The sequence below is a fragment of the Bubalus bubalis genome, chromosome 11 (assembly GCF_019923935.1).
Source record: "Bubalus bubalis isolate 160015118507 breed Murrah chromosome 11, NDDB_SH_1, whole genome shotgun sequence".
Lineage (NCBI taxonomy): Eukaryota > Metazoa > Chordata > Mammalia > Artiodactyla > Bovidae > Bubalus > Bubalus bubalis.
In genome coordinates, this window is record NC_059167.1 from 36,420,727 (window position 1) to 36,442,848 (window position 22,122).

At 39.5% G+C, this 22,122-nt stretch overlaps 1 protein-coding gene and 1 long non-coding RNA gene across 12 annotated transcripts in view; one reads left to right on the forward strand and one right to left on the reverse strand.

Moving 5' to 3' along the window:
* Nucleotides 1–678: 678 nt before the first annotated feature.
* Nucleotides 679–18,485, reverse strand: CDKN3 (cyclin dependent kinase inhibitor 3). Of its 11 annotated transcripts, XM_044924953.1 has the most exons (9): nt 18,342–18,457; nt 17,079–17,319; nt 15,386–15,468; nt 14,101–14,156; nt 13,602–13,646; nt 11,036–11,258; nt 7,157–7,188; nt 5,391–5,494; nt 679–1,242 (listed from the first exon to the last, which is right to left on the reverse strand). In XM_044924953.1, the coding sequence occupies exons 3-9, from the start codon at nt 15,457–15,459 to the stop codon at nt 1,150–1,152; spliced, it is 627 nt and encodes a 208-aa protein (XP_044780888.1). In that variant the 5' UTR covers nt 15,460–15,468; nt 17,079–17,319; nt 18,342–18,457; the 3' UTR covers nt 679–1,149. The 11 variants fall into 11 exon arrangements, with proteins under 11 accessions (XP_044780888.1, XP_044780891.1, XP_025151284.1 ...); XM_044924956.1 differs by lacking the exon at nt 17,079–17,319 and having other exon boundaries at nt 5,391–5,491; nt 11,036–11,123; nt 18,342–18,485; XM_025295499.2 differs by lacking the exon at nt 17,079–17,319 and having other exon boundaries at nt 11,036–11,123; nt 18,342–18,484.
* The window catches only part of LOC112587819, a 30,298-nt gene continuing 12,891 nt past the window's right edge, over nt 4,716–22,122 (forward strand). Inside the window, exon 1 of the long non-coding RNA XR_006542731.1 lies at nt 4,716–8,268. This is a non-coding gene — a long non-coding RNA (uncharacterized LOC112587819). The remainder of the gene's footprint in view (nt 8,269–22,122) is intronic.

Below are 22,122 nucleotides of genomic sequence, written 5' to 3' on the forward strand. Positions count from 1 at the left end.
AGGATTCCAGTAGGTCTCTCTGCCTCCCTTCCCTCATTGTTTTGAGGGCTGTCCTGTAGATTAACCAGAGAAAATTCTTTTTCAAGAATGTTGGAATTACATGTTATTAAACTTTATTGGATAATTATATTTGAATAGTGACATCCCATGTTTGTTGTGGAATAATTGATGTTTTTCCTTATACTTAGTAAAATAGTCAAGCATTTTATTGTGGAAGGCTTAACTAGCACTTCTTGGCAGTGGAAATTGAGATGCATGTACTTTGAAAATTCAACTGATTAAAGGATTTGATTAGTCCATGCTAATATTTTTTTCTGCTATTTTTAGATATTTAGGAGTAACCTATATATTGGGAGAAAGCTGATAATAAGATTTGGGAATGTCAATTTCAGTGACTGTTTAAAGCTTAATGGAGTGATTTTAAATTGTACTTGGTTATAACAACAAAATCATGAGAAAGCTAAATCTATTACTGCAGCCTGTACTTAAATAACTTCCTTGTTATAACTTTTGGCATTTACTATCTTCGGTCGGAAATCCTTAAGGATATGTGATTCTCCCGTCTTCCTTAAGAGTCTTAGAACAAAAACCTTAAGTTCTAAAGTATTAAAACATTGGTTTTTATATTACGGTACATTCTGAGCCTCTGGTCTGAAGTTCCCAAACACTGCTAGTAAATGTTTTAAAGTATTCTTAAATGAGATTAGTAGCTCATCAGGGCAAGAAGAGTGAGAGACAGTAAGACTTTTGGTAATTATACGACTATTTACAGATTAGGGTTGATGTGGTGAAATATGCTTTGCTTGTCCGCAAGTGCCTCCTCTGTTGGTCACCTTCTTGACTACCAGTAGCCAAGAGAGCTGTGGGGTTCTGCAGCACTGAAACTGCTGACGTCTCTTAAAACAGGTGACTTTGACTCAAGGTATGATCCTTGTCTGCAAATGCTTGCTTTCGGTAGCTCAGCGTGAAATTTAAAGACAAAGACATAGGTAACAGAGAGTGAAGGAGTGAGAAAACTGGAGACTTAAACTTTAGGTAAGTGCTTTATAAAATAAATGTGAAAGAGGTATTAAATTCATTCCATTGTAGTTCCTAGGGTTAAAAAAACAGTGCTGTAAAAAATAGCAGCTGTCTGAACCAATGAATTCCTCATCTTGGAAAATTCCAGCAACTGCTGGATAAACACTTGTTGGGGATGATCTGGCATTGGGAGGGAGGTGAAAAATTCACAATTCTATATATCTGTGAAGTAGAGAAAACAATGAGAGAAATTTTCGGAGGAATAGAGGGTAAGAGTTATTTAAATAATTTTAGCCTGGGTGCTTGTAGCAATTTTCATATGTGTTACTATGTCATATGCCACCCAGCAGTTACCAGTTATAATATGAGGTAAGAATGTGGTAAAAAAATAAAAATATATTTTCCCATATGCTGTTTTTCAGCATTACCTCTAGGTAAAATACAGCAGAACAGCTGGTGTATTTTTTAAAAGTTTTTAACAGTTTTTTTTCCCAACAGTTTTTCTATCTCCTATGACATGAATGAGACACAATGAAATTTGTCAGTAAAATCTTTAGGAATATCTGCACGTGTACATTTACATTTATTACATTCAGTTTGATAACACTAGTAGTTTCAATACAAATGCTATTAGAGAGCTCAAATTTCAGACATGGTCATATGTATATGCAATTTGAAATTCTTTTATCTAGATACAGATCTTGATAGTGAATTTCTTGATGAAAGGTGTGCAGCTAGCTTGTCCCGGAACTCATGAAGATAATTATATTGCTGAAAAAAGTAAAGATACACTGAAATACATTGTAGAAGGCTAATTGCCAGAGTAGTCATGATACTAGTTGGAATCAGGAATCAAAATAATACTTGGTAAAAATGATTCTACATCCTTTTGGGTAAGGAGGTATTTACATCTTGGGGAAGTTTTATCTTTCAGTGAAGCTACATACAGGGCTTCCTTCATGGCTCAGTGGTAAAGAATCCACCTACAATGCAGAAGACCCGAGGTCAATCTCTAGGTCAGGAAGATCTCCTGGAGGAGAGCATGGCAACCCACTCCAGTTTTCTTGCCTGGGAAATCCCATGGCCAGAGCAGCCTGGAGGGTGACAGTCCATGGGGTTGCAAAGAGTCGGGCATGATTTAGTGACTAAACAACAACAAAAGCTATACATAGTGTGAAAAACTTGCTTTAAAAATCTCGAAAAAACAGCAGGTAGCCTGAAATGCAGATGAGCATTTTACGTCTGTAAAATCGTTTTTCCCTTTACTGGCAGGAGCAAATAAGATTAAAAATAACACGTGAAGTGAAAGTGAAAGTCGATCAGTTGTGTCCGACTCTTTGCAACCCCGTGGAATTCTTTAGGCCAGAATACTGGAGTGGGAAGCTGTTCCCTTCAAGGGATCTTCCCAACCCAGGGATCAAAACCAGGTCTGGTATTCTATTTTTAATGCATTTTCTCCTGGGGAGTAAGTCCACAGGGAAGGGCACTGTCTGCAGCAATTAACAGTATATTCAAGAAAAATCTATTTCTTGGTTTACAGAAGCCTTTAGTTGTCTGCTTTTTGTGATGATAAAATCATTTTGGAACAATTTTCATAATAGAAAATACTGAAATAAAATTACTAATCTTAACAGATAAGCAAAATAGATTCTTTAATTAATTCATTTGGAGTTTTAACAGCTGCCCAGAGGATATTCTTTCCCTGCCCAAAATCTCATTTTGTATTACTGTTGAGAAGTTGGGCTTGCGTACTGCTAACTTACTTACATCAGCATAGAGCTGGAAAAACCATGTTTGCCCCAGAATGCTGAGGTGATAAATAGCCCATATTAATGTAGGGTTAAGATTAAAGATGCAAAACACTCATATACACACACATATACTTTATGTTTGTCCATGTAATTTGTTCTTGTCAAAGAGACACTTGGGAATATCTTAAATTTGAAGCATCATTTGATTTTAACAGGTAACAAGAGGGAGCTTCTGTTTTCAGAACCTGCTCCTCTGACTTAGTCCTAAAGCTGAGACCAGGTAACTGGGAAAGGAAGGCAAGTTAGCACTGTTGTTCTGTCACTAAGTCGTGTCCTACTCTTTGCAACCCCATGAACTGCTGCATGCCATGCTTCTCTGTCCACAACTATCTCCCTGAGTTTCCTCAAACTCATGTCCATTGAATCAGTGATGCCATCCAACCATCTCATCCTCTGTGACCCCCTTTTCTTGCCCTCAATTTTTCCCAGCATTAGTCTTTTCCAGTGAGCCAGCTCTTCTCATCAGGTGGCTGAAGTATTGGAGCTTTGGCTTCAGCATCACCCCTTCCAATGAATATTCAGGGTTGATTTCCTTTAGGATTGACTGGTCCAAGGGATTCTCAAGAGTCTTCTCCAGCACCACAGTTTGAAAGTGTTAATTCTTTGGCACTCAGCCTTCTTTATGGTCCAACTCTCACATCCATTCCTGACTATTGGAAAAACCATCACTTTGACTATACAGACCTTTGTTGGCAAAGTGATGCCTCTGCTTTTTAAAACTCTGTCACTGCTGAGTTTTCCAAAGTTTTAAAAAGCCGTGTCTAGGATTGACATAGCTATTCTTCCAAAGAGCAAGCATCTTTTAATTTCGTGACTGCACTCACCGTCTGCATTGATTTTGGAGCCCAAGAAAATGAAGTCTGACACTGTTTCCACATTTCTCCCATCTATTTGCCAAGAAGTGATAGGCTCTCTTACACCTTCATCAAGAGACTCTTTATAGTTTCTCTTCACTTTCTGCCATTAAAGTGGTATAACCTGCGTATCTGAGGTTGCTAATATTTCTCCTGGCAATCTTGATTCCAGTTTGTTATTCACCAGCATTTTGCATGATGTACTCTGCATATAAGTTAAATAAGCAGGGTGACAATATACAGCCTTGATGTACTCCTTTCCCAATTTGGAACCAGTCTGTTGTTCCATGTCCAGTTCTAACTTGCTTGTTTTCAGCATACAGGTTTCTCGGGAGGAAGGTAAGGTTGCCTGGTATTCCCATCTCTAAGAATTTTCCACAGCTGCTTGTGATCCACAGTCAAAGGCTTTAGCATAGTCAGTGAAGCAGAAGTAGATTTTTTTTGTGTGTTTTTTGAATTCCCTTGCTTTTTCTATGATGCAGTGTATGTTGGAGATTTGATCTCTGGTTCCTCTGCCTTTTCTAAATCCAGCTTGTACATCTGGAGGTTCTGGGTTCACATACTGCTGAAGCCTAGCTTGAAGGGTTCTGAGCAAAATCTTGCTGGCATGTGAGATGAGTGCAATTGTATGGTAATTTGAACATTCTTTGGTGTTGCTTTTCTTTGGGATTGAAATGAAAATTGACCTTTTCCAGTCCTGTGGCCACTGCTGAGTTTTCCAAATTTGCTGGCCTAATGAGTATAGCAGTTTAACAGCATCATCTTTTAAAGCTCAGCTGGGATTCCATTACCTCCACTAGTTTTGTTTGTAGTAATGCGTCCTAAGATCCACTTGACTTAGCACTCCAGGATGTCTGGCTCTAGGTGAGCACACCATTGTGGTTATCTGGGTCATTAATATCTTTTTTGTATAGTTCTTCTGTGTATTCTTGCCACCTCTTCTTAATATCTTCTGCTTCTGTTAGGTCCATACCGTTTCTGTCCTTTATTGTGCCCATCTTTGAATGAAATGTTCCCTTGGTAACTCCAATTTTTCTTAAAAGAGATCTCTAGTCTTCCCATTCTATTGTTTTCCGCTGTTTCTTTTCATGGTTACTTAAGAAGGCTTTCTTATCTCTCCTTGCTATTTTCTGGAACTCTGCATTCAGTTGGGCGTATTTTTCTGTTGGCATGACAGATCTACAAATCAGTAATATCTTTGGGGCACTGCTACTCAGTGTTTTTGGTTTTAAAGAGAAAGTAAATGGAAAGATGTCACTTTGGTTAGTCACAGCAAAGGATAACTAGAATGACCTTACATTTTTTTTTTCTATTAGTCATTCATCTGTGTTTGTTAAATGTTTAATGATACCATAAGAGGATCTTCATGAGCTACTTTTAGGTCAAAAGTCTACCCAGGAAACTACCTATTTTATAGTAAAAATTGCCTCATTTTTCCAGGTGACAGAATTCATTCCCAGAACTGAATGGGCAAAAAACTGAAAAGGAATGGATCCTGGAAGAATAAACTGGAAAGTTCACAATTTTTCATTATTTTGTTTGGAAAAGCTGAACTTATTTAAATGTAAATTTAAAAAGTCAAAATATAAACAGGTGATACATGGATAACAGGATGCTTTGGATTTTCATGGCCCCTTTGAGGACGTGTTGCACTGTGACAGTTCATCCCTAACCACAGCCTCATGAGAACAGTCACCCTTCTTACTTTTATGGTCTGTATCGCTCCAGATCCTCTCAGGTCCCTCAGGCTGTCGATGGCTTGCTGCGGTGATACTGTGTCAGACAGGTATAGGAGGAGACAAGCAGCTACTAATAGAACATGAGAGAAAAAGCATGTATTATATATATTATAAACTGATGATGGGGTACAACAATTCATATTTAGTTTAGTTTATTTAGTCTTCTGTTGTGCAGAAGACTGAGTTTGCTGTAATTGTTTGAAATGAATTAAGACTAAGACTTTTTAGTGTGTTTTTGATAGTTAAATTATGATTTTAAATGATTGCAGTTGAATTACAATTTAACACTGGCTTCATTCTTTTTTATTAAAACTTTTATTGAGTGATTAAAATTCATCTCTCACAATTCATTCATCGAAAGTGTATAATTTAGTGGATTTCAGTGCAGCCATCGCCACAGTTTCAGAATATTTTCATTACCTCAGGAAGAAGCCCTGTACCCTTTTGTTATCATCCCCTTATCACTCATCATCCTGTCACCCCTCCCCTAAGCAACATTTAATCTACTTTCTGTCTTTATGGATTTGCCTATTCTAGACATTTCAAATAAAAGGAATCATATGTTGTCTTTTGTGACTGACTTCTTTCACTTAGCATTATGTGTTCAAGATATTTACATTTGGTGGCATGTACTTCATTCCTTTCTTATAGCTGAATAATATTCCACCGTATGGCTATACATTTTGTTTATCCATTTGTCAGTTGATGTGGACATTTAGGCTTTTCCATTTTTGGCTGTCATAAATAATATGGCTATAAATGTTCATAAGTTTTGTATGAACATGTTTTCATTTCTTTTGGATATATACCTAGGAGTGAAATTGCTGGGTTGGACAGTAACTCGATGGGTAAGGAGGAGGAGGGACTGCCTGGCTATTTTCCAAAGCAGCTGCACCATTTTTCATTCCAAGCAGCAGAGTAGTAAGTTTCCAGTTGTTCTACACCCTTGCCAACTCTTGCTTTCCATTTTTTGGATAATAGCCATTCTAATGGGTGTTAGGTGGTATCTCATTGTGGTTTTGATTTGCATTTCTCTGATAACTAAGATTTTGAGCATTTTTCTGTGTGCTAATTAGTGATTTGTGTATTTTGTTTGGAGAAATGTCTGCTCATATCCTTTGCCCAGTTTTTAACTGGGTTGTCTGTCTTTTTATTGAGTTGTAAGAGTTCTTTATGTAGTCTAGGTAAGTCCCTTATCAGATACATGGTTTGCAAATGTTTTCTCCCATTCTGTGGGTTGTCTTTTCATCCTGATAGTATCTTTACACAAAAGTTTGTAATTTTGATACTGTCCAACACTAAAAGGAATAATTCTTACTCCCACTGTGTTACTTCATTAGCTATTTTTCCAACATACTTTTGAAAAGTTTAAAGTTAACATGTAACTAAGGTTTCTATGCCTATGTTACCCATGGATATTTAGAAGTTACTGTATCATAATACCTGCATAGGGAAGATATTAGAAAGTAAAACACAAGAAGGCAGGTGCTAAGACATAAAAATTGTTTTCCAGAATCCTCTAAAGCAATGCTGAAAACACCTCCCACTCCACTCTCACCCAAGATTTCTAAGGAACACTAAATGTTGGGCCTTAAATAATCCTTTGGGTCTTAGTAGACATATATTATATTTTGTCTGATTTTCATACAAAGTGAGCATATGGCCCAGAAAAATGAGTTTTCCTACTTGGAGGTAAAAAACAAAAACTGAATAATGGAAATATATTTCTTACCAAGACAAGATCTCCCAAGTCCTCCATAACAGCTGAAAGGGAAATACAGTTTTGAAGTTTGTACATTTTTATTCCATCCCAACAATTATAACCAGAGACTTGCTCTTTCTGCCTTCTATTTCTAGTCTAATGCCTAGCACAGTGCCTTGTACCCATGGAGATTAATAAGTATCTTTGAATGAATCAGTCAAGAGCAAAGTATGCTTATTTATTTGCTGGGAGGTATTCTGTATACCTCAAAGGGCCAAGGAAAGCAAAACCTTTTTATTGACCTCTTGCAACATCTGGTAGTTCAGCTGGTAAAGAATCTGCCTGCAATGTGGAAGACCTGGCTTTGATCCCTGGGTTGAGAAGATCACCTGGAGAAGGGAACGGCTATCCACTCCAGTATTCTGGCCTAGAGAATTCCATAGGGTCACAGAGTCGTGAGCCACCTTCACTTTCAACATCTGAGGAGTGTAACATGTTACTAAATTGATAGAAATCAGAGTAGTTTTACCAACTGCCTCTATTTTTCTCTAAACAAAACCTTAGTAGTTTTGTTTATATGGAGACAAATCCATATAAATAACTCTTCAGTCATGTGATAAGAGTACAGAAGTAGTGCATCCTGTAGGTTTAGAGCTTGGGCTCCGGAGCCCCATGGCCTGGGGCTGAGAATCATGACTCTCACTTATTAGATGTGTCAGCCTCAGTTATTTAACCTCTCTGGCCTCAGGCTTTTCACCTATAAGATGGGACAGCAACAGTATCTATGTCATAGTGAGGATTGAATGGGGTAACATTTGTAAAGCTTACAACAGAGCTTGGCACAGAGTAAGAAATAAATGAACATTAGCTGCTATTATGTAGCTTTGTGAAGAAATGAGCAGTTCTATATAACTGGATTTTCTAGGAAAATGAAGATCAATTCTTAAAGCAGTGAAAACATTCACTTTAATCAGTTTCAAAGATCCTAAAAAAGTGTATTAGACACTTTCTGACTTTTCTAAGAGAGTGTACTGATTCCATTTAGGTGCTGACAACTCATCAAGTACATCAGTTACAGTGGTGTATACATAGACAGAACTGTGGATATGTGTCCTGTGACAGGAGGAGACGGGATCAAACAGGTACTGACCCCTGGGAAGCTGATGAACTTGCTTTCTACAGTGTCCTGGCTATAGGCCTGTTTCAGAGATGAGGCTCTACTGTATAAAGAGAGACAGAGACTATTTTAGTGGCTTTCTGTAGGATTAAAAGGTACCACTTATAACTCTTGCTGCCTTTATCTTTCCTCCTCTGTTTGGTTCTTCCTACTTATCCTTCAAAATCTAGCTCAAATTTCAACTTCCGCAGTGCCTCTGTCCCCCACAGAAAGCGCTGCCATCTTGGGTGCTGCCGCGTATACATATGTTTGAGTGTTACTACGCTCGTGTGATAGCGTCAGCTGTGGTTTCTTTGAGGGTGGAACTGCATCTCAGAGTGTGTGCTTTGTATTCATAATATTTCATATACAATGCTTCATACACTGGGTTGAAGTATGTCCCTGAAAAGATATGTACCTAATCTCTGGTACAATGAATGCAACCTTATTTGCAAATTTGGTTAGTTGCTCAGTCATGTCTGACTTTTTGCAACCCCATGGTCTGTAGCCTGGCAGGCTCTTCTGTCTTTGGAATTCTCCAGGCAAGAATACTGGAGTGGGTTGCCGTTCCCTTCTCCAGGGGATCTTCCTGACCCAAAGATTGAACCTGGGTGTCCTGTATTGCAGGTGGATTCTTTACTGTCTGAGTCACCAAGGAACCCCAATCCACTATGAGTGGTGTCCTTCTAAGAGGAAACTCCATATGAAAACACAGACACTCTGTCATGTGATGACAGAGGCAGGGAGTGGAGTGATGCAGTTACAAGCCAGAGTATGCCAAGGATTGCCGGCCACTACCAGAAGATAGGAACAAGACAGGAAGGAATCTATCCAGGGTCTCAGAGGGAGCATAGTTCTGCTGGCACCTTGATTTTGGACTTCAAGCCTTTAGACCTGGGTGGGAATAAATTTCTGTTTTTTAAGCTACCCAATGTGTGGTGCTCTGTTACAACAGCCCTAGGAAATGGTATAATACAATAGGCACTGATTTTATAAAGGAGCAAAAAAGTCCCAGGAAAGCAGTCAGGCAGCACAGATAGAAAACAGAACAGGAAAAAAATTTTACCAGATGCTGTTTCTGAGGAATAAACTCTAGAGCTGTCTAGCAATGTCGGCACTCAAGGATGGGAGAATGAATAGAAAATCTTTGTCTGAACAAACATTAGTCACTGTAGGGACACTTTTGAAAAGTCTAGGATAATGAAAATTTCTAGTCATCAGATGCTTTATTTTATGGGAGCCTGAAGCATTCGACATAAGCAAGACTGCCCATTCACCTTTCCATCCTGTTTGTGTTCAAACATCAGAGCATTTGGTTTGCTGGAACCTGCTAGAGTAGAATTTTTTTAAGCTTCTCTAAACTGAGCTAGTTTGATTTCTAGTAATCTTTCGGCAGAAGCTTTCAAAGATTTGGAAAAAAAAAAATTACAGAATTTGTTTGAAAAATGGGTCCCAAAATTGTAAATTATTTTTTCACCAGCTCCATGTATCTAATGCTATTTTACTTAGACTTATCAGCAAATTTATCATAGATAACTGTATTTATTCTAAAATTTTGTTTCTACAGTTAGTACTAGATGAGAAGTGATGCTTTTCTATAGAGTAAGTTTGGAAACTGTAGGATATAAAATGACTTCTAGTTCTTTCTCCCCTGCTTTACAGTTCTCTACATCAGGGTTTAGTTTGGTGATAGACAGATGTGTGTTCCCAAAGACCTCTGTACTAGGTTGGCTTGTTTTTAAAAACATAAACTATTGGTGTGGAGCCCCAGAAGTCTTGATCTAAGGTGAGAGAAGCTGGCTGGGCTTGCTCTTTCAGTAGGTGCCCTGAGACTGTGTTATTTGGTGTAGTTTGTATACTTTCTAGCCCACAGTAGTGACCTTAGAGCTTTTGAGGTATCGCACTACTTAATGTTCTATGTTGCTCCAGAAAGGATTACACAGACTAAGATATCAAAAAAGAAAAAAAAATGCAATCACAAAGAAGGACTAGTTTTCTCTCTGTAGCTGGTTCCCCTCTGCTTTGTGGGGCTCACCTCTGGCATAACTACGTTACTTTCCATGACACCACTTGGAGTCTTTGCAGTGCTACTGTCTACTGCTGATTGTCACTCTCTTCCTTTCTCCAAGCTTTTTTCTTCTCTCCCTTTTTTCTCCCTTAATTCATTTTGTTTTATTTTAAACTTTGATACCAGTAGCTTATGTACAACCCCTGACAAAAATTGCGAGTCTCTTTTCTCTTTCTTTCAGGTAGCAAATTCATATCATCAAATAAAATTTTCAAGTCCTGTTTTTAGGATTGCTCATGGGTTAGGGATGATTCCTTTGCTGCTAATGTTTTAAAAAATTGACTTTCTTGCTGTTGGAAGAAAGTAACTGAAAGGTCGACTGATAGTTAAGGTGGTGTTATATAACAAGAATGACACCCTGACCTTTTTGGGAAGGATAGTGTCCCCAAATTATGAGTAAAGGTCTAAGGCAAAAGGAAAAAGAAAAAAAAAAAGCCTGTTACCCTAGTCTAAAAATTTCCCAGTCTACTCATTCATTGTCCTTACTCTTCAAAAATCATCATGGCAAATATCTGAGTGCTTGCTCTGTGCCAGGCATTGTGCAGGACTTTTCATGTGTTACCTTCTTTAAATCTTTGCAAGGAAATATAAGGTAGGTAATAAGTGCATACGGATGCAATAATTTGAGAAATCATTTTTGACTGGGACATTTCTCACATATTATATGGAGAAAAGGAGAACATACTGTATTAAGGTTTTCCGGTTATTTTTAAGGCAAATTTCAAGCTCCTCCATAATTTCACAGCAGCTGGTGATGTCAGGAGTCCCTCCATCTGGAATTGGATGGTGATGAGTGATAATTCCATACTGATGGTAGAGATCCAAAAGGTTTGGAACTCTATATTTTGATAGTTCCCCTCTGGTGCAGAAAACAAATATGTCTTGTATACCATAGCTCTTTAGTTCTTCTGCCAATAGACCGAGATACACAAGGACACACATGGACAAAACATTACAAATTTAAATACAGTCAAGTCAGGAGGGAAAATATGGAGTTAAGTCCCTTAAGCTGAACAAATTAAGTAAATAACAAATGATGACCTGTTAACTTTGAAGTCCTCATTGATAACCTAAAACAATGCTGATCTGTCTTCAAACTAGGGTAAAAAGTAACTACGTGCAAATAGGAATTAGAAACATCTGAACCAAAACATGATTAAAATGAGATCTGACTTTATAAGTCAAAATACCTTTTATTGGATTTTGAAATGTCAATTATATTGCTGCTTTGAAAAATAATTTTTATAATAAATACTGCTCTAAATTTTAAAATGTCTAATATTTCAAAATAAGAAGGAATGATAGCACATTTTCCCTGTTTTCTTCTCACCAAATCAACCTTGTTTGCTGTGTTTAAAACTATTTTGTTTCACCCTAAGCATTGTATATAAAATCTCCAGCATAGCCATGGTGCCTGAGCTCTTGTATTCTCTCTTATATTTGCACTGTACCACACAATTATGCATTTAATTTTATGAACTAGGGTTTCAAGGAAATAAAAACATTAGCTGTATGAAAATTATATGACCTAGTGAATTTCAGGGTAATGATATGAACCAAGCAGCAGTACTACACGTCATTCTATTTACTGGAGCTTCCTCATGGCAATATTCACTACAGAGCATTTGGTTCATAATGAATAATTCTGGCTCATCTGATTCCTCTTTTTCTCTCCCTGATGACAAAATCCAAGGACATTTAGCTATTTAGGTACAAAGTACTTTTATCATGAAATGCTAAACCTGTACTTGAATTATGGCTAGTCCATTTGAGATGTATTGTAAATGTAAAATACATATATGATTTCAAAGACCAAGTACAGTACAAAAAACCCCCTATGTCATTAATAATTTGTTTTATACTTAAAACCCACTGAAATGAGTTAACTTTACCTGTTTTTACTTTTTTAACATGGCCCCTAGAAAATGTCAAAGTACATATACAGCTTCTATTTGTGGCTCCCAGGATGTTTCTAAGGACAGCTGTTCTAGATAATACTATTATGCTTTTGTACTTGTAAAAGGGTTTAACATGTAGTTGACATACTTAACCATTTTTATGAGAGTAGGTAATCTCCTATTTGCCTCCTGTACACATTGATAATTTCTATTATTTAGGTTGGATTAGTAGATTTCAACTTTCCCAGAAAGGACTCTGAGGAAGGACACAGGAAGTGCTGCTAGGAGAGTCTAGGTCTCCCCCTTCAAACACTGTTAGCTGTTTTGTATGTTGGATTCCATTTAAGATTTCCTTGGAAGAAAAAAGTTTTGGTAAAAAACTGGAAACTCCTTTCCAAATGAATAGGGCTTTCCAAAGTGTTCAAGATTGTTTCTTGAACCAATGATTTAAATGTTATTTTGCTCATGACATAAATGATTGTTCTGCAAATGGAAATTGCCTACCATGGTGGATATCTCTAGAGCAGAAAATCTTTACAAATACTGCAAGGGTCAACTAATCTATTAGTCTTTTAAGTCTTTTTTGGGAGGTAAAGTAAAGAAAGTATATTAGCAAATTGATATTCTAGGATAACAAGGAAAGAACTTTGAGATTTATAAAATCTATAGTAATCAGAATCAAACAATATATACATTTTTGCTTTGGTTTATTATAAGGACATTGGTAGGACAAGTAAGCTTGAGATATTCCAGGTCAACCAGAAAAAAATATTTTGAAAATCTAAATTTTTAGTATTATGCAATTTATAAATGCCAAATCAGGGTAGATTATCCGTGCATTTGTAGGATTATTAAACTTCAGGCTATGAATATCTTTGGGCATGTGGAGATCAGATCCTATTCCATCTTTTCTACCTATACCCTGGTTCTATAAATTTTCTGTCTGGGATAGACAATTTCAATACTACCTCTGGGTTCCCAACTCAGGCTTAATTTCCAATACAGTCAAGTCTGCAAAGAACAGTATGTTCAAAGTTCTAGGCATTGCAATTCCAGTTTTCTATTACATTACTTTTCTCCCTCCAACTTATACATTCTAACCTCAAAAACAGTTTATGTGTACAAAATGACAATTAGTGAAAAACAGCACTATGTTTAGTACATGATAGTTCTCTTTGCTCTTCACAAATACATCTTCATATATTAGAATATGTCTATAGTTTGAAACTTAATGAAATACTGAACATTTTTGTGAAAATTCAGAAGAGACTACAGTTTGTTCTTTACGACAAAGAGATTTTCAGTATTATTTTTTAAAAACCTGTTAAGATGGTTTTCTCATATTACACCTACCTGTATCTTTCTGGATATTTCTTCTAACATCTTTAAATTTGCAACCTGTAAGTAATGACAAGGCAAGTCAAAGAGTCAGTTTTTGGTCATAAATAACAAGTATATTTAAACACGTATATAGCTACCGTAGAAAATCATTACACGTGACCATTTATATGCACCAATTCCATTTTGAATGTGAATTTCAATTTCTTATCTTCTTAGGAATATAATTCCAGGGATTCAGATTTCTGTAACAAGAACCTGGCTACAGTCTTAAGCCTCACGTTGTACTCCCATGTTACATTTAAGATAGGTAAATCAGAAATGTAGACCTGTGAATGTGGAGTTGGAGGGCTGAAGAATAGACGTATGTTCCTTTATCAATAGCCCACCAACAGGGTTTCCAGAACTGAGTTCCTATGCTGATAGTCTGTGAAATTCTCTTACTCCTCAGTACCGAGAATGATGTGCTGGTTAACACAAAAATTATTTCTAATAGATGAGTAGTGTTACCTACCTGGAAGAGCACATAAACCAAGAAACTGAGAACAATTCACTCGTGACAGGGGTAGCCTGAAAGGAAGAAAACTTTATCAAGTTCAATTAAAAGTCATAGATGAACATTTACACAAACGTGTGCTGGGCCCTGAACAAAGGTGTTTTAAAGTTTTATAGCAGTCACAAAACAAAAATTTACAGTGAAGTATCAATGTGTTCACCATAAAAAGGCTTGGAGAGACTAGGAGTTTTAAAATAGGGATTTATCATTTGCTTTGTTGAATTTAAGTCTTAAAAGTGGCAAACTTATTTAAACTAACTTAAAGATAGTAATGCCAAGATTACCTACAGCTAGTATAAAGTGTACTTAAGTTACCCTGCAGTATGTTACTGAGATATTTTGTATTAGTTAATCTTAGGTAATAAGCTGAAAATGAGCATTTTGACAATTTCATCTCCAGATTTCTGTATAGGACTTCCTTAAATAGATACAATTTAATAGAATGAAAACCACAGGCCACCTATTCTTTGTTGTAATGGATTTTGGTTAAAATGAAATAATTTCAAGAAATCCTATTCACAGTTTGCAGTCCTCAGGGACAAAGGAGGCAGAGGTTTACCTTGTCTGCAAAAGAGATGAGTTTAGAGGAAAAGAGGGGGCATCATATAAATACTAAGTGACTTTGAAAATTAGATAAATTTTTGAGTCTGAAGGGGGTTTAGAAAGGGAAATGAAAAATAATTGCTTTTGATGGCAGAATAAAATAACTATAGGGCTAACACTTTTTCCCTCTTGATAGATTATTACATTTACAAGGATAAGAGGAAGCATTTGATTGCTGGTTGTAGAGAATCTGATGTAAGTCACTGCTAAGATTTAGAAGCTGATTTTCTATAAAAACATTTGCTTTGTTATTGTGTCTGTGGTGATGTGGCTTTTATCTTAAACAGGCTCTGCTGGTGGATGCGCTACTGTGGCAAGTAGTTCTAGGATTTGAATAAAGGATACCATAGAATTTCATACACTATTCCTTTGTCATGAAAGAATAAGAAGGTTTTGGCACTAAATGGGAGGTCATTGCAATCTTAACTCATTTCTATTATGGTTTTCTCAATGAATAAGGAAGGAACTCCCACCACTCCCACCTCCCCCCTTCCAAAAAATCTTATTCTGTCATAGACATAAAAAGAATTATATAATCATCAGAAGAAAATCATTTACAATATATAGACTAAATTATACAAAGATTATGTTGTATACCTCAAACATTTTAGCTCATTAACTCTCAGAAATGTTAACATACCATGATATCTGAATTGGAGTCTGTTCATCTTCAATAGGCTCTTCATCTGATGAGTCAAACTCACTTGTTTGCATTGAAGTAGGCTTCAAAAGAAATCAATTATTTTAAATAACTGTAAAGAATATTTGCATATAGTTTTAGCAAAACAGCCTTGCTTAAACACACACTGAGGCATATTTGCAATTTATTCAACCTGGAATATCAGAGATCAGTAATATCAATAATAAACTATTGCTGTTTACCATCCTATTAATAATTACAGGACTATGCAGTGGAAAGAGTGTTGCAGTGGGAACCAAGAAGCCTGTTGTCTGGTCTTGACTCTGCCACTTACTGTATAAGCTCAGACAAGTGATGTCAGTTTCTACTGGATCTCAGTTTTCCAAAACTATAAAGTGAGGATATTTATTTATTCATTCACAAACACTTCTTGGACACTTTGATTTGTCAAGCTCTGGAGATGCAAAGATCCATAAACTAAATAGCCTGCCTTCAGTATAATTGGAGAGACAATGTGTACATAGATTCAAGAAAGTTAGAAGTGCTAAAATGGAAGCATAAACTATGACCTTCAGAGCAGAGAAGGTAGTGACTGCTTAGTGAGCTGGAGAAAGCTTCACATAGGAGAGATCCATTAGTTGGATTTTGATGGAAGAGCAGGAGGTATTGAGTTAAGGCAATTAAGACAAAAAACTAAAACCACATGTGCTTGTGTACAGTATAGTCTCTCAGCATCCGAGTGGGGACTGGTTGGTTCCAGGAGCAACCCCACCCCACCACCGCCCCACCCATACACACACCATGGGTTCCAAAATCCCCTGATGGTCAGTTCAGTTCAGTTCAGTCGCTCAGTCGTGTCTGACTCTTTGCAACCCTATGAATCACAGCACGCCAGGCCTCCTTGTCCATCACCAACTCCCAGAGTCTACTCAGACTCATGTCCATCGAGTCAGTGATGCCATCTAGCCATCTCATCCTCTGTCATGCCCTTCTCCTCCTGCCCCCAATCCCTCCCAGCATCAGTCTTTTCCAATGAGTCAACTCTTTGCATGAGGTGGCCAAAGTATTGGAGTTTCAGCTTTAGCATCATTCCTTCCAATGAACACCCAGGACTGATCTCCTTTAGAATGGACTGGTTGGATCTCCTTGCAGTCCAAGGGACTCTCGAGTCTTCTCCAACACCACAGTTCAAAAGCATCAATTCTTCAGTACTCAGCTTTCTTCACAGTCCAACTCTCACATCTACACGTGACCACTGGAAAAACCATAGCCTTGACTAGACGCACCTTTGTTGGCAAAGTAATGTCTCTGCTTTTGAATATGCTATCTAGGTTGGTCATAACTCTCCTTGACGGTCAAGTCCCTTACAAAAAAACAAAATAGTACAGTTGGTCCTCTGCATCTGTGGATACCGAGGGCTAGCTGTATTCAGGAATTGTGACATCAGAGCAGAGGAGAGGAAGCTAAAGAAGTAGCTTTCTCATTTCTCTAAAGATAACCCCCACACAGCCTAGTAGTTTGATTGGGGAGCAGGGTGGGAAGTATAGATGCAATAACCTGGCCCTAACTTTGTGAATGACTGAACTAGAGAGATTAAGATAGACTTTGTGTGCTAATCTAAGAAGTCAAAACTCAATTGTGTGAAAAGAATTTCTACATGGAAGATGTGTTATAAGACCAATAAAAAACACACCTTTCTTCTACTTCCTAGTTGGCGCCAACTGAGGGATGAGACACTGGAGAGGCATGGAGATCAATATGTCAGTTTTATTATGGAGGATGAGATGGAGGATGGGCTTTAAGCCCACTGAGGTCAAGTGGGCTTGTCAATTCTTCACTTCAGAATTGGACTTATCCACTCAGGCACCGGCAGTGATGGACAATTCAGCTCCCCTCCCCCACCCTGTGGCAGACAGCACCCTAGAAAGTACTCTCTGTGAAGAGAAGGGAAGGAAAGAATGAGTTCCTTGAGTTCAGCTCCTCTCAAACAGGAATCAGATCATTCACTCTCTCCCTTCTGGGGACAAGTGACAGCTAATGTCCCTCCACGTGGAAACACAAGGATTAGCAAGTATAACCGCTTAATGTTTTTTCTAGCTCTGAAGCTATATTCTAGAATGGTCTGGTTTGTTACTACAAGATCACATTACAGAGTCAATTTAGGCTGTGGATTTGAGTTGCTCTGGATCTATTTGTATTGTTATTGTCAAGTCAACGCAAAGGGAGACCCTTCAGGGGGTTGTCAACCCTGTGGTAGGTGATGTGAGTCAGGTGGGGTTTCTGGTCCTTAAGCCTGCTTTTTCTTTCTTTCTCTTAAAGGCAGTTTTGGTGATTTGAGTTTCAATTTGTGTGACCCCTTCACTCAGGCTTTCCCACCCAGGTTTACAAATCCTAACAGAGCTGGACGTTTCTGCTTCCTTGGGCCCAGAGATTCTGAACGCCAGGGAAAGGGAAGCAGTGCCTGGTGGCCCAGTGGCATGGTGACAGTCGTGACACACCCACAAGCGGGGTTTGTTAATCATCTTTTATAAAGTTTTCCCCGTCAGCTGTGAGGACTGTTCTCAGGGGGCCCAGGCAGCCCGGGATATGCTTTGGAACTGGGGTATCAGGCTGAATGATGCACGGAGACACAAGCTCTCTACGCCTCAGTTTCCTTCTTAAAATGGGATTCAGCCCTTTCTGGCAGGGCTGTCGCGAGGCTTAGGAGATCCTGTATGCGACAGCTCACAGCCCTCAACAGGAGCGTAGCGAATGTCCGTCTTCCCCTGGCTAGCCACCTACCCTGTCCTTTCTGCCATCCTCGCAGGTCCGGGGATAGCACCGCCTCCCCTAGCCTGGACAGTTACTGCGAGAGTTGTGCGGCGGCCAGGCCCAGGCTGTCCCCGGGCTCAAGAACTGGCCTCAGGACCGCTCCCATTCCTGCGGCTCCGTTCCTCCAATCCCCGGCCCCACTCACCGGCTTCATTGCGGGCCACCCCACGTCCAGATCGGCCACCACCTCCCTTAGGCAGCACCGGTATCTCAGCCTCCGCCCCGAGCCGAGCCAGCCCCTCTACTCAGCTCATTGGTACATCCTTCTGTGAGGTGGGGCGAAGCGTCTTCTTAAAACCAATCGGACCCCCACTTCCTGTTTCTTACTCCGCCCCCGGGCGCCCTGGCTCGGCCTCTAACCGCTCATTGGATCGTAGGAGGCCTTTGAAAGACGCGCGGGAGGAGAGCCGTGCTGAGCGTTGATTGGCTGGGAGGGCTCTCTCCTCCCGCCGGTTGGAAGCTTAGAGGGGGCTGGGAAAGGGGCGGAGCGATATAGTTTAAAGGCAGCCCGGGGGGGGGGGAGTGGGGATGTTGGAAAGTGGGGCTTCCTCTTGGCAGAGTTCCAAGGTGGTACCGAGTACGGAATTTTGTTTTCTTATTTTTTTTTAAAACTTATTTTTTAAGGACATGGTGGGGAGCATTGGCCTGAGGCATCTTGTGAAAACACACCTCATCCTATAGACTTTATAATTATGGTATGTCTCGTCTATGGGGTCGCACAAGGTCGGACACGACTGAAGCGACTTAGCAGCAGCAGCAGTCCTACAAATACTGTGAAAATTGCCCAAACCCAGAATATAAATATACTTTGTATGTTTGATATTTTATGTTCCTTAGCATTCCGGATATAGACAGGTTAAGATGTAGATCAACCCTCCTGTTCATGAAATATGAATGAAATATGATGTTATGAAGGGGAGATTAAAAGTCTCCAGATGGTTTAAGTGTCAATTTTTCTAAATAATTGGCTCTAATCTTTAAAAAACGTGTTCAATTATTCTCTCTTACATTCTCCAGTCCCCATTTAGTTTGGTGTGGGGAAGAAGGTCACCTAGAGCAGTATTACCGGCAGATCTGACAAAAATACGCAGAACTTTCAGAAGCCTGACTCATGTTATGGAAACCAGTGGGAAGAGAGCTATTGAGAAGAATTCTTTAGTAAAGAAGGTAGCACAGTTTGACTTAGAGACTGTATTAGGGTTCTCCGGGGAGGGGGGATAGGATATGTACATAAAGAGATTTATATTAAAGAATTGGCTCTCACAACTGTGGAGGCTTGGCAAGTCAAAAGCTGATGGGAGATGCTAGGGGGGATGGAGACTCAGGAAAACGTTGTGGTTGTAGTTCAGAGGCAGTCTGCTGTAGAACCAGGACTAGCTGATGCTGCAGATGAAGGCCAAAGCCCGTTTGCTGCAAAATGTTTACTTACCTTCTTGTTCAGACTTTCAGTTGATTGGATGAGGACCGTCCACACTATAGAGCAGAATCTGTTTTCCTCAAAGGCCACCAATTTAAATGTTAACCTCATCCAAAAACACCCTCACAGAAACATCTTGAATACATTTTGAGCAGCTATTTAGGCACAATAACCTATCCAAGTGACACATAAAATTAGCCGTCACAGATAGGTTGGACTTGATTCATTCATTTATTCAGTAAATATTTATTGGGCACCCAGGTCCTATTCAAGGTACAAAGAATACTTGAGTGAACTAAACAAAGTCCTTGATGTTATGGGGGCTCACCTGCTATTGGGGGAGATGTCAGGTTGTGATGTGTGCTATGAAGGAAAATTAAAACAAGTGCAGTCTGATGAGGATGCTAGATAGAAAAGCCAGGGAAGGCATTTTTGAGATGTTACTTGAGAAACCCAAATGAAGAGAGAGAGTGAACCATATGAGTATTTAGAGGGAGAGTTTTCAGTCTGTCTGAAGAGTGAGGAGGTGCAAAGGCCCTCCTTTGGAGGGTCCAAAGGAGGTGGGAATGTGTTGCTGCTGCTGTCTCAGTCATGTCCGACTCTGTGTGACCCCATAGATGGCAGCCCATGAGGCTCCCCCGTCCCTGGGATTCTCCAGGCAAGAACACTGGAGTGGGTTGCCATTTCCTTCTCCAATGCATGAAAGTGTAAAGTGAAAGTGAAGTTGCTGAGTCTTGTCTGACTCCTAGCGACCCCATGGACTGCGGCCCACCAGGCTCCTCCATCCATGGGATTTTCCAGGCAAGAGTGCTGGAGTGGGGTGCCATTACCTTCTCCGGAGAATGTGTTAGGTGTGCTCAAAAAACGGCAAGGAGATGAATATGGGAGAAGCTGATTGAGTGAGGCAGGCAATTAAGCAGGGCCTTGTGGGCGGCCTACAAGCCTCTTTTCTGAAGCATTCTGAGAGGGTTTAAGGAAAGATTGGGACCTGGGTTTCAGGTACTTTCGGGGTGGGCTTCAGGATATTTGATACTCCTTCATTCCCTAATGCTCACCTTCTTTCCACTTCTTCCAGTGTTGTCTCCACAGATCTCTTTATTCTTCAACATCAGACACTTCTCAGACCTTTATCCCTCCCCCACCCTTGGAATTAGTGAAACCCCAGTCCTTTTGATCGTGAAGGGACATGCATATTCTGCCACATGTGGCCTCCGCTGGATATGAACATAGTCTCAATCTGTTCTAGCTCTTGCTGATTCTGCAAGAGGAGAGGATGAGCTCCAGTCCCATGGTAAGAAGAGGGTGGGATGTGGAGGGCTGAAGAAAACTGGGAGTGTTTCAATTTCTGTTTGTTCTTTTCACCAGCAGGGCCAGTCTAGGGTTTCTCTTTACCCAAACACATCTCACCTGTGTGATGCAGGGTTTTCTTTTTTTCCCTTTTTTCTAGTCCAGGGTCTGTAGATTATAGCCCATGAACCAAATCTCACAGGCCTGTTTTTATAAATAAAGTTTTATTAAAACACAGACACACTCATCATTTAAGTATTGTCCATGGCTACTTTTGCACTACAGTGGTAAAGTTGAGTAGTTGCTACAGGAACTGAATGGCCTGAAAAGCCTAAAATATTTACCCTCTGGTCCTTTATAGAAAATATTTGCCCACCCGAGATATAGTCTACGACATGTTGTGTTGTTCAGTTGCCAAGTCGTGTCCTACTCTTCATGACCCTATGGACAGCAGCACACCAGTCTTCCCTGTCCCTCAGCATCTTGTGGAGTTTGCTCAAGTTCATGTCCATTGCGTCAGTGATGCCATCCAACCATCTCATCCTCTGTCGCCTTCTTTTCCTTCTGGCCTCAATCTTTCCCAACATCAGGGTGTTTCCAATGAGTTAGCTCTTTAAGAGTATCAGGTGGCCAAAGTATTGGAGCTTCAGCTTCAGCATCTGTCCATCCAGTGAGTATTCAGTGTTGCTTTCCTTTAAGATTGACTGGTTTGATCTCCTTGCTGTCCAAGAGACTCTCAAGAGTCTTCTCCAACACCACAGTTCAAAAGCATCAGTTCTTTGGTGCTCTGCCTTCTTTATGGTCCAGCTCTCACAACCATACACGACCACTGGAAAGACCATAGCATTGACTATACAGACTTCTGTTGGCAAAGTGATGTCTTTGTTTTTTAACACACTGTCTAGGTTTGTCATAGTTTTCCTGCCAAGAAGCATTTGTCTTCTAATTTCTTGGCTGCAGTCACCATCGGCAGTGATTTTAGAGTCCATGAAGGGGAAATCTGTCAGTGCTTCCACCTTTTCCCCTTCTATTTGCCATGAAGTGATGGGACGAGATGTCATGATCAGCTCCCTCTGTTTCATTACTATGCTAAAGCCTTTGACTGTGTGGATCATAACAAACTGTAGAAAACTTTTAAGAGACAGGAATAACAGACCACCTTACCTGTCTCCTGAGAAACCTGTATGCCAGTCAAGAAGCAACAGTTAGAACCCTGTATGGA